The sequence below is a fragment of the Podarcis raffonei genome, chromosome 6 (assembly GCF_027172205.1).
Source record: "Podarcis raffonei isolate rPodRaf1 chromosome 6, rPodRaf1.pri, whole genome shotgun sequence".
Lineage (NCBI taxonomy): Eukaryota > Metazoa > Chordata > Lepidosauria > Squamata > Lacertidae > Podarcis > Podarcis raffonei.
The window spans coordinates 5,340,504-5,356,389 of NC_070607.1; the positions used below are offsets into that span (position 1 = coordinate 5,340,504).

The 15,886-nt window shown below is 44.1% G+C and overlaps 1 protein-coding gene across 1 annotated transcript in view; it reads left to right on the plus strand.

The window, feature by feature from the left end:
* Positions 1 to 3,667: 3,667 nt before the first annotated feature.
* The window catches only part of RASAL2 (RAS protein activator like 2), a 228,769-nt gene continuing 216,550 nt past the window's right edge, over positions 3,668 to 15,886 (plus strand). Inside the window, exon 1 of the mRNA XM_053391256.1 lies at positions 3,668 to 3,835. Within this exon, the coding sequence (XP_053247231.1) occupies positions 3,676 to 3,835 (160 nt within the window). The 5' untranslated portion in view covers positions 3,668 to 3,675. The remainder of the gene's footprint in view (positions 3,836 to 15,886) is intronic.

The window sequence follows — 15,886 nt, forward strand, 5'->3', positions numbered from 1 at the left end:
CGATTTCTCCAAGCAGCTCTTTATTTTGTAAGCTGGAACAGAAACTGAACAGCAGACAGCTCAGCCGGCCTGCTTTTATAGGCAGCCGCCTGTCAACATTGTAGCAACAACAACCCAGGGTTTCCCGCCTAAAATAACTGACGTGGACCTGAGTGAAAACTATCTACAGTATCCCCCTGCTGGCCCAGGGTGAGAACTTCAGTACATAACAACGACAGACCCTCCAAGTGTCCCTATTTTCCAGGGACAGTCCTGGAATTGATCCTGGAATGTCCCGCTTTTCCTTAGGATGTCCCTATTTTCATTCAAGAAATGTTGGAGGGTCTATATTCCATAGTCCAGCCACTGAGGTTCCACCATCGGGGTGGGTGGGTTATGGGTGTGATCACAGAAAGGAAATTATGAAGTGAGCTAATTGAGACTGCCACATAAACAAACATCTCCCAGTCCAAAATCCCACTTTTTAGGAAGGTAGAAGACTCCAAGCCAAGAAAGGTAAACTGGAGTGCTTGGTCTTATATTATGGCATTGATACAGTGAGCATAATGGAAACTTGATGGAATGAAGAGAAACAGTGGGACAGAGTTATCTCTGGTTATAAAACTCTATAGGAAGGGCGGGGAAGGATATAACAGAAAGGGTGTTGCTCTGTATGTCAAAGAGGGCATTGATTTCAGCAAGCCAGAAATCCCCAAAGCCACAGTAGAAAGAACCCAAATGTCACAAATGCAAGAGCAAGCTTTTCCAACACGCTTAAGATGAAGTGTAGAAAGAGTTGTGTATCCTTAATTAGATAACCCTTGGCTTGATGCTAAACAAATTTCAAGTTGCTACTGCGACAAAGGGTCAATAACTATGCATGTTACTTGCCACAAGAGAGACATTAATTGCACAGCTGAAGCTTTGTGTCTGCTTCTGAGGCAATGCAATCTGGACCACTTTGGCTGATTAGTAAAATACAGGTTTGTAAGTAACGATAGGTACAGGACATATAAAAAAGTTTGTTATCCACCCTAAGAAATAAAATGAGCTGTAAATAATTATAAAAGAAACCCCTCAGGTATTCCATTTTTTGTCCTTGCTGAACCCTGAACATGTATCAACTGAAAGAGACTGCTGAGTTTTTGGCACTTAGTTAAAACCATGTTTTTTCAGGTCTTTGCTTTATTAATGTTTCTCCGTTTTAAATTATCTCGGGGGTATTGTGTAATTTATTTAATTTTAAATTTCTGAGGTTCTAAATTTTTGAGATTGATGTTTTAAATCAAAACTTTTTAATAATTGTAATCTGCTTCAAGACCCAGGTAGTGAAAAGCACTGTGCTCCCTTCAGTGCCTTCTAAAAAACGTTCTTGTACAGGCAAGCCTATCCAGATGCTCAGAAATATGAGGTAATTATAATCTGTTTTGGTTTTGCTATGAGTTTGGGGTGCGGGAGTTGAGACTCCTCTAACCTCTGGACCCCAGTAAGTGTTAAAATATAAGCTTCCTGTGTTGATCCCCTGGGTGCTGGGCTATGAAGAGAACAAAGGAATGAAGGCTCTGTGCGAGATGACAAATGGGTATGGCCCCTCCCTCAATTTACGAAATCCTAGAAGGACACGGCTAGCGGGTGAAGCAGAGTTGAGGGGCTGTGATGTGAACTAGAGGAAAAGCAGCAAGCCGGAGAGAGAGTTCGAGCACGATGCTTGATTTCCATCCAAATCGAAGGCTGTGGGAGAAGGAAGAGCTTTTTTGGGGTGTTGATGCTGTGAGCCTCTCCATGGCTGGCTAAGATTTTATAGATGCGCAAATCAAGCACATTTTTTCTTCTTCTTTGGCAATCCCTCGTAGCCGAGTAAGATTGTCTTCCATAAACACGGTTTTAACAGTGAGTCCATAAGGGACTGTGGAGGCCAATTCTGGATCCACACATCCTTCCACAGTGGGGACATTGGTTTCCAGGCGGTAGTTGATCACGATGAGAGTTTGCCAAGTGTGCCTTCCTCCTAGCACGTTTCTCCCTTGCGTCCTGAGTTCGAGCGTCTTCAAAGCGCATGACACCTTTGGTAAAGGCTGTTCTCCAATTGGGGCACTTGCAGGCCAGTGTTTCCCAATTGTCAGTGTTTATACTACATTTTTTTACATTTGCCTTGAGAGAGTCTTTAAACCTCTTTTGTTTACGCTTTCCATTTTTAAGTTCGGAATAGAGTACAGTGGTACCTCAGGTTAAGTACTTAATTTGTTCCGGAGCTCCGTTCTTAACCTGAAACTGTTCTTAACCTGAAGCACCACTTTAGCTAATGGGGCCTCCTGCTGCCGCTGTGCCGCTGCTGCACGATTTCTGTTCTCATCCTGAAACAAAGTTCTTAACCCGAGGTAATATTTCTGGGTTAGTGGAGTCTGTAACATGAAGTGCATGTAACCCGAGGTACCACTGTAGTAGTTGCTTTGGGAGACGATCATCAGGCATCCGCACAACATGACCAGTCCAACGAAGTGGATGTTGAAGAATCATCGCTTCAACACTGGCGATCTTTTGTTGTTGTTGTTTAGTCGTTTAGTCGTGTCCGACTCTTCGTGACCCCATGGACCAGAGCACGCCAGGCACCTCTGTCCTCCACTGCCTCCCGCAGTTTGGTCAAACTCATGCTGGTAACCTCGAAAACACTATCCAACCATCTCATCCTCTGTCGTCCCCTTCTCCTTGTGCCCTCCATCTTTCCCAACATCAGGGTCTTTTCCAGGGAGTCTTCTCTTCTCAGGCCAAAGTCTTGGAGCCTCAGCTTCAGGATCTGTCCTTCCAGTGAGCACTCAGGGCTGATTTCCTTCAGAATGGATGCGTTTGATCTTCTTGCAGACCATGGGACTCTCAAGAGTCTCCTCCAGCACCCTAATTCAAAAGCATCAATTCTTCGGCGATCAGCCTTCTTGATGGTCCAGCTCTCACTTCCAGGCGATCTTTGCTTCTTCACAAAGACACCCGCCTCCTTTGCGCCTCGTCTCTGTAAGGAAACGCAGAGAAGTGTTGCCTGGATCTCCCTGCAATCTCCCGCAGCAGCATTTGAACGTGTGTGTGTGTGTTTTAAAGGAGGGCTGTGAAGTTTCCTCTGCTTTTACTGCCTCGTCTTTCTGTAAACCGTCTTGCTAACAACCAAGCGGCGTATAAATAAATAAATAAATAAATACCCCAGCTAAGCAACAGCAGCCGCCGCCGCCAACTGCGGCGAACCAACTACGAGTCCCCGGGCGCCCTCCCTCATTTGCATACAGCCAATCCACCCCCTCGGGGCGTCCTCCTTCATTTGCATATAACCAATCAGCGGCCTCTACCGCGAGAAGGCTGGGGGGGGGTGCGCGCGCGGGAGGGCGCGTCCGAGCCTGTAGGTGCGCGTCGATGGGCGATTGAGTGCGTCTGGCCGAGCCCCCCGCCCCCCCCGCCTCCGCGCCCGTCCACGCCGTTGCCTCAGGCAGGGAGCCCGGCCGGCTGGCTCGGCGATCCATTGCTCGCGCCTCCCTCCCTGGGAATGCCGCCCGCCGATGCCGCCGGGTGTGAGGGAGAAGCGGCGAAGGAGCCCGGGCGGCGTCGGGGGCAGCGGGGAGGCGGCGGCGCCGGGCGCGGGATGGAGCCGGCGCGGGGCGGCGGCGTGCAGTGACCGAGGAGCGGAGGGGAGCAGCCGGCGGCGGCGGCGGCAGGATGGAGCCCGGCGCGCCCTCGGCGGAAGCGGCGGAGGGCTGCCTGGAGCGCCTCAGGAATTCCCTGCCGGGCCCCGCCGACCTGGCCGGGGCGGCCAGCACGCTGGAGAGGATCCTGAGGGAGTCGGTGTGCCAGCTGCAGGGCTGGCTCCGCGTCTACGGTAAGGAGCGGGGGGAGACCCGCCCCCCCCGAGCCCCTCACACGCCCCCTTCGGCTCCCCCTGGACGCGTTTCCCCCCCCCTCCATCCCCCCCCAAATACCTCCCTCAGCAACATCACCTCCTCCCGGGTCTCCCGCCTAAAAGGTGGGTTTTCCCCTTCCTCTCCGCCTGGATGCGACCTCTCCCCCTCCCCCCTCTCTGCCACCCCCGACTCACGGATCTGGATCTGGGGAGGAGGTGGGATAGACTATATTTTCTCTCTCCACCACACCCCCCCCGGCTATCCACACCTCGCACCCCATTCATAGCCCCGTATTGGGGAGCGCCGTCAGGTAAGTATACAGCCGCCGCCCCCTGCTTCGTTTCAAAGATGGAAGAGTTGGCACTCCAGCGCCGATCTACCTGGGGACGCACCCCCCCCCCGTCTGTTATCTCAGGTGTGTTTCAAGGTGCGACTCCAGGGTGCCGCTAACCAAACCCCTCACACGCCCTGGACCTTTCTTTTTTTTGCATTGATACCCCCCCCCACACCGCAATCGTATCTTCTCCCTCTCATAAGCACAAAACAGCTTGTTGTGCGTTCACCTTCAGCAGCGTGGGATGCCTTTAAACCTTTTATGAAGATGATGTGCCTTTGCTTTAGGGCCATATGTGAGTCTTCTTCCTGGACCTTTCTTAACGCTATGGAGGGCAACGCTGATCCTGATATTGGCAACTTAACCATCAGGTTTCAACCCACTGGTTTGGAAACACTTGCCTCATGGTCCCTGCGCTCTTTCCCAGCACAGTCTTTCTAATGCTTTTCTTTTCCATTTTCAGACAGCTCCTTTTTGTATCTGCCCCAAGGCTGCTTAAGACAAATGTTGACTGGCTAATAATAGTGATGCTTCTTTTATTTTGTATCATACTTCTGGACTGAGTAAATGACCTTCATATGAAGTATCTTCCCATGGCTGCTTATGGCAAAATTTTGTTTGGAACTTCTGTACTGCTAACCCTGTTGTATGAAGCCTGCTTCTCTACCTTCCTTGTGACAATATCCAATAATGTCTTTGATAAGCATTTTGATTATTACGGATGTGCTCCTTTCTTTGCGTCCATGAAAATTTCCCTCTGGGCAGGTACTGGCTTGGCTGCATATTACTGCCTCAGAACTTGGACTGGTCACCAACCAAAGGGTTAAGAGAATTCCTTAGTGGAAGCTGCTTTTTATGGAAATAAAAAGATAAAACAAAGTAACTTCTTAGGAGTGTGTGTGAGAGAGATACCCACCTCCTGGCACTGCTTCTTCCTAGCTTCCTCATCACCCTTTTAGAAAGAGCCAACCCGTTAATTTCAGAAATCATGTTTGCAGAAGAACAGATTAGGTTGCAGAATGTGCTGTTGCATACAGTCCTATTGTCCGATCTCTGGGTATTTATTCCAACAGACCCAGCAGCATGTTGAAATAATGATAAATGAGCAAAAATATCTCATGTTCATGTCACTCTTAACATGGGGAAATTGCAACCACAATTGATTTGTTTATGGTTGAACACATGACTAATATCAGTTTTAAAGCTGGATATCTACTCGGAAATAAGCTCATTAAGTTCAGTTGTGTTTACTTCTGGGTAAGTGTGCATACTGCATGACTGCAGCCTAAATAGTGGCTTATTTGTTTTTAAATTCACAGGCTTTAAACAACCAAGCCTGTAACTTGGACACATGTGCAGACAGACCTTGGGCAAAACATTTCTGCATTGCAGGGGGTTGGACTAAATGGCTCTCAGGATCCCTTCCAACTCAACAATTCTGTGATTATATGACAGGAAACACTCCTCTGTGATTATTCAATGTATTCTAAAATGTTAAGAAGCTGATAATTATTAGCCAACTGCCCTTTGTACTAGTTTTGAATAAGTCAAGTACAGGATGCTCAGTTGAAAGCACCCCAGGATCTAGATGTGGAATGCTATCATTTTGTAATCTGTATTTAAGTCCTTTGTGCTTGCAAGAAGTCAAGAAGAGAAGCAGTGTGAGTAAAGCCTTATTTTCTCCCCTTTACAGCTGGATTTTGGATGACTATTAATGAGTTGCTAGAAGATACTGACATTGTTCATCTTGTGGTTTTGTACTTACTGACTTGCATTCAACTGGCATCCTTATTTATAGAAAAGGTTGATGAGAGCCTGGAAAAAGGATGTTAAATTCTTTAGTGATCTGGCTGATGTACAAGACACAGTGTTATTTCCTATTTCTTTTTCAAATCCTCCTTGGTATGTAACCTCCCAAAATAAATCTGTATCAGTACGCCTTGCCTATTCCCAGACTCAGCTTTTTTTAGCCATACTGTGCACTCTATTATAGAAATATATTGTGACTCAGTCTTAAAACAAGACAGCAATCAGGGGTTGGGGTGGTTTTTTTTGTTATTCTGTACCTTCATACTTTGCTCTAAAGTATTAATTTACTGGGTAGTATTTTGCTTCTCAGTGAACTATTGATTTCCTTGTCAATTAAGTAGTTTGCTAATAAAGATCTTTTGCTGAGCGCTTAAATGTTGCTGGGCTTCTCGGCAAATTTTAAACTTAAGTGTGGACAGTTGTTGCCAAGTTGGCAGTAGACAATGAGGAAGATGAAATGGGTAAGCTGATAATTTTTATTGGACTGGCTTCTGTTACTATGAGAGACTGTGTGCTAATATGATAAATGTTGCTAGACAGTGTGCTTGAATGATATAGGCTGCTAGACAAACTGCCTCCTAATAAATCTGTAAAATGCCCATCACTATAGCAGACAAAGTTTACTTTATTACATAAAAGTGAATGGCCATTGTTGACTTCTGTAGAGGAAAGTTAAGGTGCTGCAGTAAGTGATTGGCATTAACTTAGGGGAAGACCTGATGTTGAGGTCACTTGTGTCAGGGTTGAGGTTTCAGCTTCACAGTTTTGGGCATCATAGCACCTTCCTCTTTTTAAAAAAATTGGCTCCCATTTACATACGTGGAGAAAAGTAGAGATGTTGTTGTTTAGTCATGTCCGACTCTTCGTGATCCCATGGACCCCATGGACCAGAGCACACCAGGCACTCCTGTCTTCCACTGCCTCCTGCAGTTTGGTCAAGCTCATGTTAGTAGCAAAGTAGAGGTAAAAAGGTAAAGGACCCCTGACAGTTAAGTCCAGTCATGAACAACTCTGGGGTTGCAGCGCTCATCTCGCTTTACAGGCCAAGGGAGCCGACGTTTGTCCGCAGACAGTTTTTTCTGGATCATGTGGCCAGCATGACTAAGCCACTTCTGGAGAAACCAGAGCAGCGCACAGAAACGCCATTTACCTTCCCGCTGAAGCGATACCTATTTATCTACTTGCACTTTGACGTGCTTTCAATCTGCTAGGTTGGCAGGAGCTGGGACCGAGCAACAGGAACTCACCCCGTCACGAGGATTCGAACCGCTGACCGTAGACTCAGTGATTTAGTGGCCGTAGACTTAGTGGTTTAGACCATAGCGCCACCCACATCCCCTACAAAGTAGAGGTACTGTTATTAAAAGTGCAGAGTATGTGGGACAAAAGCTGTCTTCTACTCAAGACATGCAATTACTACCTTTGCCTTCATTGTCTTGCAAGAGGTTGGTTGGTGCCACTGACTACTTCTCTGAAAGAAGAATATGGAGATGAGCCCTGAGGGGTCCATGCACCAGCAGGGTGTTTACTTGCCCAGAAGTTCATTGTCTCCATTTCTGGTTCATTGTTATGTTTGGTGTTTCCTCTAGCGATGTGTGTATCCCTTGAAGAGAGCCCCCCACACCAAAAGTCCAGCGCAGTTCCTATGGGAGCATGCCATAAGAAGAAACAGCCTGGAGCTTCTCTTGTGTAGAACAAATGTTCTCAAGTGAAACCCTTCACACTAAGGTTTGCATATTTCCCAGAGAGGGCACAAGTTCTTCCTTATTATTTTTTCTATCACCGTGTGGGTCTGAACGCAGAATGTATCTTCTCCTCATACCTCCTCACCAGTGCTCAGAATACAGTCATACTTCGGGTTACAGACACTTCAGGTTGCATTTTTTCGGGTTGTGGACTGCCGAAACCTGGAAGTACTGGAACGGGTTACCAGTGTGGTGTAGTGGTTAAGAGCGATAGACTCGTAATCTGGTGAACCGGGTTCGCGTCCCCGCTCCTCCACATGCAGCTGCTGGGTGACCTTGGCTAGTCACACTTCTCTGAAGTCTCTCAGCCCCACTCACCTCACAGAGTGTTTATTGTGGGGAAGGAAGGGAAAGGAGAATGTTAGCCGCTTTGAGACTCCTTCGGGTAGTGATAAAGCGGGGTATCAAATCCAAACTCCTCCTCCTCCTCCTCCTCCTCTTCTTCTTCTTCTTCTTCTTCGGCAGATGTTCATGTGCAGAAGCGCTAAGTTGCGCTTTACGCATGCTCAGATGCGCCGAATCACAACCTGTGCATGCGCAGACTCGCCGCTGAGCGTTGCGGACGATGCAGGTTGTGAACGTGCATCCCGCATGGATCATGTTCGAAACTCGAGCGTCCACTGTACAGGGTTTCCTGTCCCTTCTGTTAATTATCACTGGGATCCTCTCTCCCTAGGGCCTTAGTAGCATGCTGTAGGTTTACATAGGCTCAGTTTCCTCTATTTTCCTGTGTGCGTTGGCTATACGTTCCTTTGTTATGAGCAAGAATGTGGGTTGTCAGGCAATGTCCTAGTTTTTATTGAGGAAGCTTTAATTGTTGTTTCTTTGCCTTTGGGGGGGGGGCTTACTGTAAAGTCTGAGTCCTTCCTGCTTCCTAATACAGTATGTTAAACAGAAATGAGAATCTGTTTGTTTGATGAGTTTGTATGTGCACACACGCCTAGGCTAATATGTACATATACAGTAAATAAAATGGAGGCATTTACAAATATGTCTGTTTTAAAGTGAAACACTGCGAATGCACATAGGGAGTGATGAATACTCCAGTTAGCTACATGTAAAATGTTGATGAAGTCATAGGTTTTTTGTTCAGCGATGGACTGTAATTAGCTAAGCAGAAGATAAAGGTTGCTGATGTAAGCTGCACAGATACAAAAACATTTCAACTTTAAAAACTATGAAAGAATACAATGATTTTTCAAGCATGATTGGGCTAAGAAGTGATTCTGTAACCCAAAGGCAACAAGTAATTCTTTCTGGTTAATATCAAAATGAACTACAGAAATGGCAAGTTCAGTTGAAAATAAAGTATATGCTTCCTTTCCTTTCCACGGTATCTTGTTTTACTTAAATTAGGTTGAAGTATATATATATTTTCAGATCATTTTAATCCTGTTCTTGCCTTGCATAGAGTGACCTGGATATGTTTCTGTGCATTAGTAATCAAATCAAAACAATTCCATGCTGGTGTACAACTAAATGTAGTTTTTAGTATGTAGATATTTATAGAACTGTGGAGCTTTTTGTAGTTAGTTAGTGAGTAAGTATGCCCACTGAGCAAAGGGAAATGGGCTCTAAGTTTGACCTTTGCGATCTGTATTTCCCAGTAAATATTGGGAATGGCTAACACCACTCTGTGCCACGAATGACTCTGGAGGGGAAGCCTGTCTTGTGTAATAAATGCTAAGCATCACTCTTCTAACTTTGCAGTCAGGGGAGCTATTAATATAATAGCCACCCATGGTTCAGTTTCCCCCACGTGTCCTTACAGATACAGAGAGTGGATTTTCCAATTGTTGCAATTGAAAGGTACATTGCTCAAAAATAGCTTGGTTAGAAGAAGCAGTTACTTAATTTGAAATGAAATTGTTGGCCACTTCTCAGAGCTGATTAATCTTGTATATGTGCTAGGTACTGTGTGCTTTTCGGCTTGCATCTGTCCAGGGAGCTCATTCAGGGACTCCTCCAGTTATAGAGGCTATACAGCTTGTATTTGTAGGCACTGGGAAGCGGATTTGCAAATAATGCATCATAATAACCAGCTGCGGTGATAGGCTGGCAGTGTGACCGTGGTGTGTGTGTGCAAAGGAAGGGCTTCACTATGGGATGTGCTTTCAATGTGACTCCAAGGTCTTTGCCTGCTCTCTCTTCAGTAGGAGCCCTAAATCAACTGAACATGTTTTCCCATTTCACCAGTCGCTCTTTTATTTTTTCTGAACTTTGCATGATTGCTGCCAGTGATTGAATACACAAATGACTGGCTGATGAGTATGATTGTGAATACTTAAAAATCTATTGCTTTTTTCCAAGGTTTGGAAAAATCTGTTGAGATGGCACAGGAAAGAGGAAATTCTAGATAATTGTTTGAAAAAAAACACAGAATAAACACAGATATTGCCAGAATATCTTCACAAGCTTCACTTCAATTGAATGGATGTATTTCTAGTCTGCAACTAGATGCTTAATGCTAAAACAGATAGCTATCACTAATAGAAATTACATTTTTACACAAATTCTGTATCTACAAACCAAGCACAGAAAGGATTTACAAAAAAGTTTATATTTGTGATCGTTAAGAAGCAGCTCCTGGATTTTCCACACAACCCAAGTCTCTTTCAGAAGCATTCATGCATATAAGCCTTATCCAGATTGCAACCATGCAAGGAGAATATCCATAACAGGGAAGTAATTCCTGAACCCTACTCTCCAAAATGTTTGACTCACACACAAACCTGAAAAGTTCACTATTCATGCTCCCACCAATTGATATGAAGTTTGTGGAGATATTCTGGCAAATTTTACTCTGCATTTTTTTGCTTCAGTATTGTTTTTATGTTTGTATTACAAAACCAACATAGAATGCAACTTCTTGGAGTTCTATTGGCATTTAAGGGAAGGAGAGTATGCAAAAATATTTTAAATAATTCAATTATATTATCAAAGAATGTTTTATATAGCAGACAATAAATCAGTGATATAGTAACTGAACATAAACACAAATATTCTTAGACTCCCATAATTATAAAGAGATGATCTGGAAGTAACACTGCCTTTTCAGTCATAGACAATAACTTGGTAAAGTAGTACAGTTGGCTCAAATGGGCATATGTGAGAAAGAACCTCCCTTGCCAGTTTAAGGATTGGCTGAGTGAGGCCATTAGCTCAAAACTATCCAGTCAACCTAAAAAAAAAATTCAATTTGCTTCCAATTTTGACAATTTCTGATTTCTAAAATTAAGTGGAGTGGCACAGCAGAAGCGTGCTGGGCCCATAACCCTGTTGTTGGGATACTGCCGGGGAGTCGGGGGCATCAGGCAGGCCCCCAGCTGGCTCCGGACGATCACTGGTCTCCCGTGGAACAGCATCAGTCAGTCAGCGACACGAGCCTCAGATACGTTTAGAGACCCGTGCACGCTCTGTCAGCAGTGTGTGTAAAACACCTCACAGCAGAAGAGGCGGACAGAGAGATGTGCAAGCAAAATGTACAGCATTTTATTCAGCATAGCTCAGGAGCAAAGGAAAACATGTCTGCTTGCCTTCGTGTCCAGCAAAACAGCAGCAACAAAAAAGCTATATACAAAACGGAAGTTCCCAGTGAGAGCTGGAAGTAAACAGGCATGTGACACACAACAGCCTGTTCCTTTTAAGGTGGAACGGAACTATATCCTAACAGTTTTATGCCCTAATGAGTCATGATTGAAGCACCAGACTAAAAATAATGTTTTATATATATTTCACACATGCATCTTGACTGTCTTGTAGACAGACAGTAAGCACTGGGTTAACACAAATCAAACATACATGGCTGGCAAGGAGCAGTTGCTTATATGTGTCACAAGTTATGTTCAGAATCACATCCTTTGAAGCAGAAGAGGGGAGATTAATTTTCAAGTAAATGTTTTAGAAAAAAGTTAACTATATAGTTTATGGGTCCATATCTAGGCTGAAGTAAAGGTAAAGGTACCCCTGCCTGTACGGGCCAGTCTTGCCAGACTCTAGGGTTGTGCGCTCATCTCACTCTAGAGGCCGGGAGCCAGCGCTGTCCGCAGACACTTCCGGGTCACGTGGCCAGCGTGACAAAGCTGCTCTGGCGAGCCAGCGCAGCACACGGAAACGCCGTTTACCTTCCCGCCAGTAAGCGGTCCCTATTTATCTACTTGCACCCGGGAGTGCTTTCGAACTGCTAGGTTGGCAGGCTCTGGGACTGAATGACGGGAGCGCACCCCGCCGCGGGGATTCGAACTGCTGACCATGCGATCGGCAAGTCCTAGGCGCTGAGGTTTTACCCACAGCGTCACCCGCGTCCCATGCGCCACCCATTAGGCTAAAGTAGTGTTTATCAAAGCTCATAAATAGGGCTGTAGAATATAAATATGTGGTTAATGGATGGTCTTTTAGCCATGCTCATTTACTGGACAATTCCTCCTAGCTAGATTGGTTTATTGGGCTATGATGCTTCAAGAGTAGGGTTTTGCCGGGGGGGTTTTGTCAGCCTTCTGAAATCTAGGAAAACTATTCAGTTTGCTACCTAATTTTCCTTGTGTACTGAAAACTCTGGCATGATATGTTATGCTTCATGGCTGGATCTGCTTGGTTCCCTTTTATTACTGTTCTTCGTTTATGCCTCTAAGTATAGAAGTAATTAGTCTTGTGTCTTTAAGAGGATGAACCACAGAGAACATTCAAGCAACTTTAAGCTTAATCCTTATAAGACATACAAGTGTTAGAGTTCATCTTTAAAGCAGAATTTTTTTCTTGTCTCTCTGCTTAGCATACTGAAAGGCCACCAGTATGTTGGGCTGCATTTAGTATGATTGCCTTCTTAAAGTTTCAATGAAACAAACTTTTTACCTCTTTTTTTAATGTTATTTGCTATGTTTAAACCACTGGAAGAAAAAAGAAATGGGACCATAACCCAGTCATACATTTTCATGTCATGGTTGCCGTTCAAATGGTATATTTCTAAATTCAGCATGAATTAACTCAGCTTTTATTGTTGTCTTTTGTGAACCATTGTTAGTTGACCACAAGGCTGTTGAGATTATCACTATACAGTGGTACCTCGGGTTACAAGCACCTCGGGTTACACACTCCTCTAACCTGGAAATAGTACCTTGGGTTAAGAACTTTACCTCAGGATGAGAACAGAAATTGTGCGCCGGCGGCAGCGGGAGGCCCCATTAGCTAAAGTGGTACCTCAGGTTAAGAGCCCAACCCATACTGGTAAGAAATAGTGCTGAGCTGAATATGTTACCAGGTTTTCATAGGCCCCATTTTTTTGTGTGGGGGTGGATGGGATTTATTTGTGGAAGGGCAGGATCAATTTTCAGAGTCATGGGCTTGCTATGATTAGTGGCAATGGCTGCCCGCGTTCTTTTTTAAAAGTGGTGTGGTGGCTGATGGCCCTGTTATCGGTGGTCTGGCACATCATTATGTTCCACCGCAATATCTTATTTGAAATAATGCCACATAATGTTGTAGCATCATTCTAGAGAGGCATCGCTGGGGCAATAATAATAATGGTGCCGTGGCAGACGAAGGTGATAGACTACATGGGACTGGCTGAGATGACTGGCAGAATCCGTGACCAAGGAAAAGAGACGGTGGAAGAAGATTGGAAGAAATTTAAAGTTTATCTTAAGAACTGTTGTAAAATCAATGAGTGCTAAAATGTCATGGGTAACGTAAAACAGAATTGCAGCGGTAAATGATTGGGTAAGAGAAAAAGGATTAAAGAAAGTGAATTATAAGTAATTGAAATTAGGGGTTGCTGAAAAAGTTTAAAACAGGGATGCAGAAAAGGGAGGCATGGGGAAGTCGTTGAAATAAGGTTTAAGAAAAAGAGGTTATGAAATTATACGTGTTTATATGTTTGTTTGTCTATGTATTGTGAGTTGTGATGTGTCTTAATGCATGTTGGAAAATCAATAAAAATTTATTAATAATAATAATAATAATAATAATAATAATAATAATAATGGTGCCATGTGGGGTGAACATGGCTGGTTGTTGATAGCAGAGCCATCACTACTTGCGGTGAACAACCAAACTGTGCTTTAAAAAGAAGACGACAAGAAGCCCCAGCCATCGCCACATGTCCCAGTAGGGGTCCCACCCACAAATTGGAGATTTTCTTCTTGCCTGTGCTGCTTTTCTCTCTTCCTTTTGCCACTATGCCTGATTTATTAGGGTTATGATATATGCAAGAGGAGAAAGAATACATAACTTGCCATTCAGTACTTACAGTGAGTTTTGCATTTATATATTAATATTTGTTAATCACTTTCCTCACAAAAGTGACCCAAAGCGACTTTATGGATTTATAGTGTACTTTTAGAGTATTCAGATCATTTCACATGCATTATATCGGTAATCCCTTCAACAGGCCTATCTACATGATCCCACATATTTGTGGGCAGCAAAGGCTGAGAGAATAGTGACTTGCCTAAAACCAGAGAGTGGCTGAGGTGGGATTTGAACGGGGAACTTCCCAACTAAGACTCCTCCTATTCAATATCCACTGGCTCTTGACTCTTTTTATTCTGAGGCCATGTGAGCCATATGCACCCTGCTGTAACTTTTCTTACAGAAGCTTTTCCTTTGTGACGATAATAAACATGTGCATGGCACAATTTATGCATGTTGTAAGTTATAAAAAGCGTAGTAATCCTGGAAGCCTGGTTTTAATTTCTTTTCTTTGATTTTCTTTCACTGGAGAAAGTTTCCAAATGATGTGGTGTGAAGCATATGACCATGATCTACTTCCTTTTAAAATATGCTCAAGTTGTAAATTTTCCTTTTGTCACTGATATTTTAGAGGAGCCACAGGATTGACTTGATAGCTGAATGTTTCTTTGATTCCTGTTCCTCCATGCGGTAATACATTTGAGAATTGAAACTATCTGTGTACAATTCTAACCACTCACTCAAAGCCTTATTTGGCTTTTAGCGATATGTGACTAGTTCATTCTTCAGTACATCAGGCAGATTTGGTGATGAGTACTGATGCCACAGCTCCGGAAGGGCCAAATTAGATGGGATGGTTGCAGTTTTATACTTCTGAATGCAGAACTTCCTAGTTATGTAGAAAGAAGGGATGGGGACTTGATTTTAACAGCAAATGGGGTGTGTGGGAGTAAAAACCCCTGCCTCCTGCTTCCCTTCTCCTTAACAAAGTCCTGAAGTGAAAAGCATGCTCAGCTGGTTGAAAAGCACTTGCAGAAGAGCTGGAGAGAGAGAAATAGCAGGCGTGCTCAGGGTTGAGCAGACCTCACCATGCACCCCTTCTGCTGCTAATTTTAACTTCCACCTCTCTCTTTTCTATGGGGTCAGGGCACTTGTATGTTTCAACACAGCAAGCTGCCACCATTGTGCATGCTTTGAACAAAAGGGAGGAAACGCCCTACATTTGGAAAGGACTATTTCATTGACGGCATGCTGAAACAACTTGGATGGTTTATCAAAGTTGAGCAATTGGGATTTATCCCTGTGCAGCCATCTGAGTCATTCCAAATGACCTCTGTATTGGTCAGAATTAGTAATTGGACTTTTTCTTTGGGGAAATAAAAGGCACTATATATATATATATCAAACTCTTTTACAATGTGGCTGTTTCTTAAATAGCACATTCCTCTGTGTGAAATGAGGCAGTATTATTCCTATTTGAGGAAGTAGAGTTTAAATAAATGTAGCACCTGAGAAAGATCACACACAGTTAGGTGTTGGAATCCTGTAATGTTTGTTTATGCCTATATCCAAAGCTTCATTTTTGTAACAGTTAACAGTAAATATCTTATGACTCCCCCCGCCCCTGTAGTGCCATTTTTATGGCAATGCTCCCTTTGGAGGCGAGTAGCAGCTTCTGTATGTGAGATTTCTGGTGGGAAAACAGAATGGGGAAGGAAGTTAATCATCTTTCCACCTGACATATTCAAGAACCAGATGAACCCTTCCTTCCTGCCCAGATATTTAAAAAGAAGAAAACAGTGAAAGAGGTGCTGTGTTTTATATCTTACCTTGTTTGACTCTTCTGATGGGCTTTGAAGTCAAGTTTTCCCCCAACAGAGCATGCTGTGAAGCTAATCCATTTTTCTTTCATCCCCTCCAGATAATACACTGATAATGATTGATTAATGAGTTAG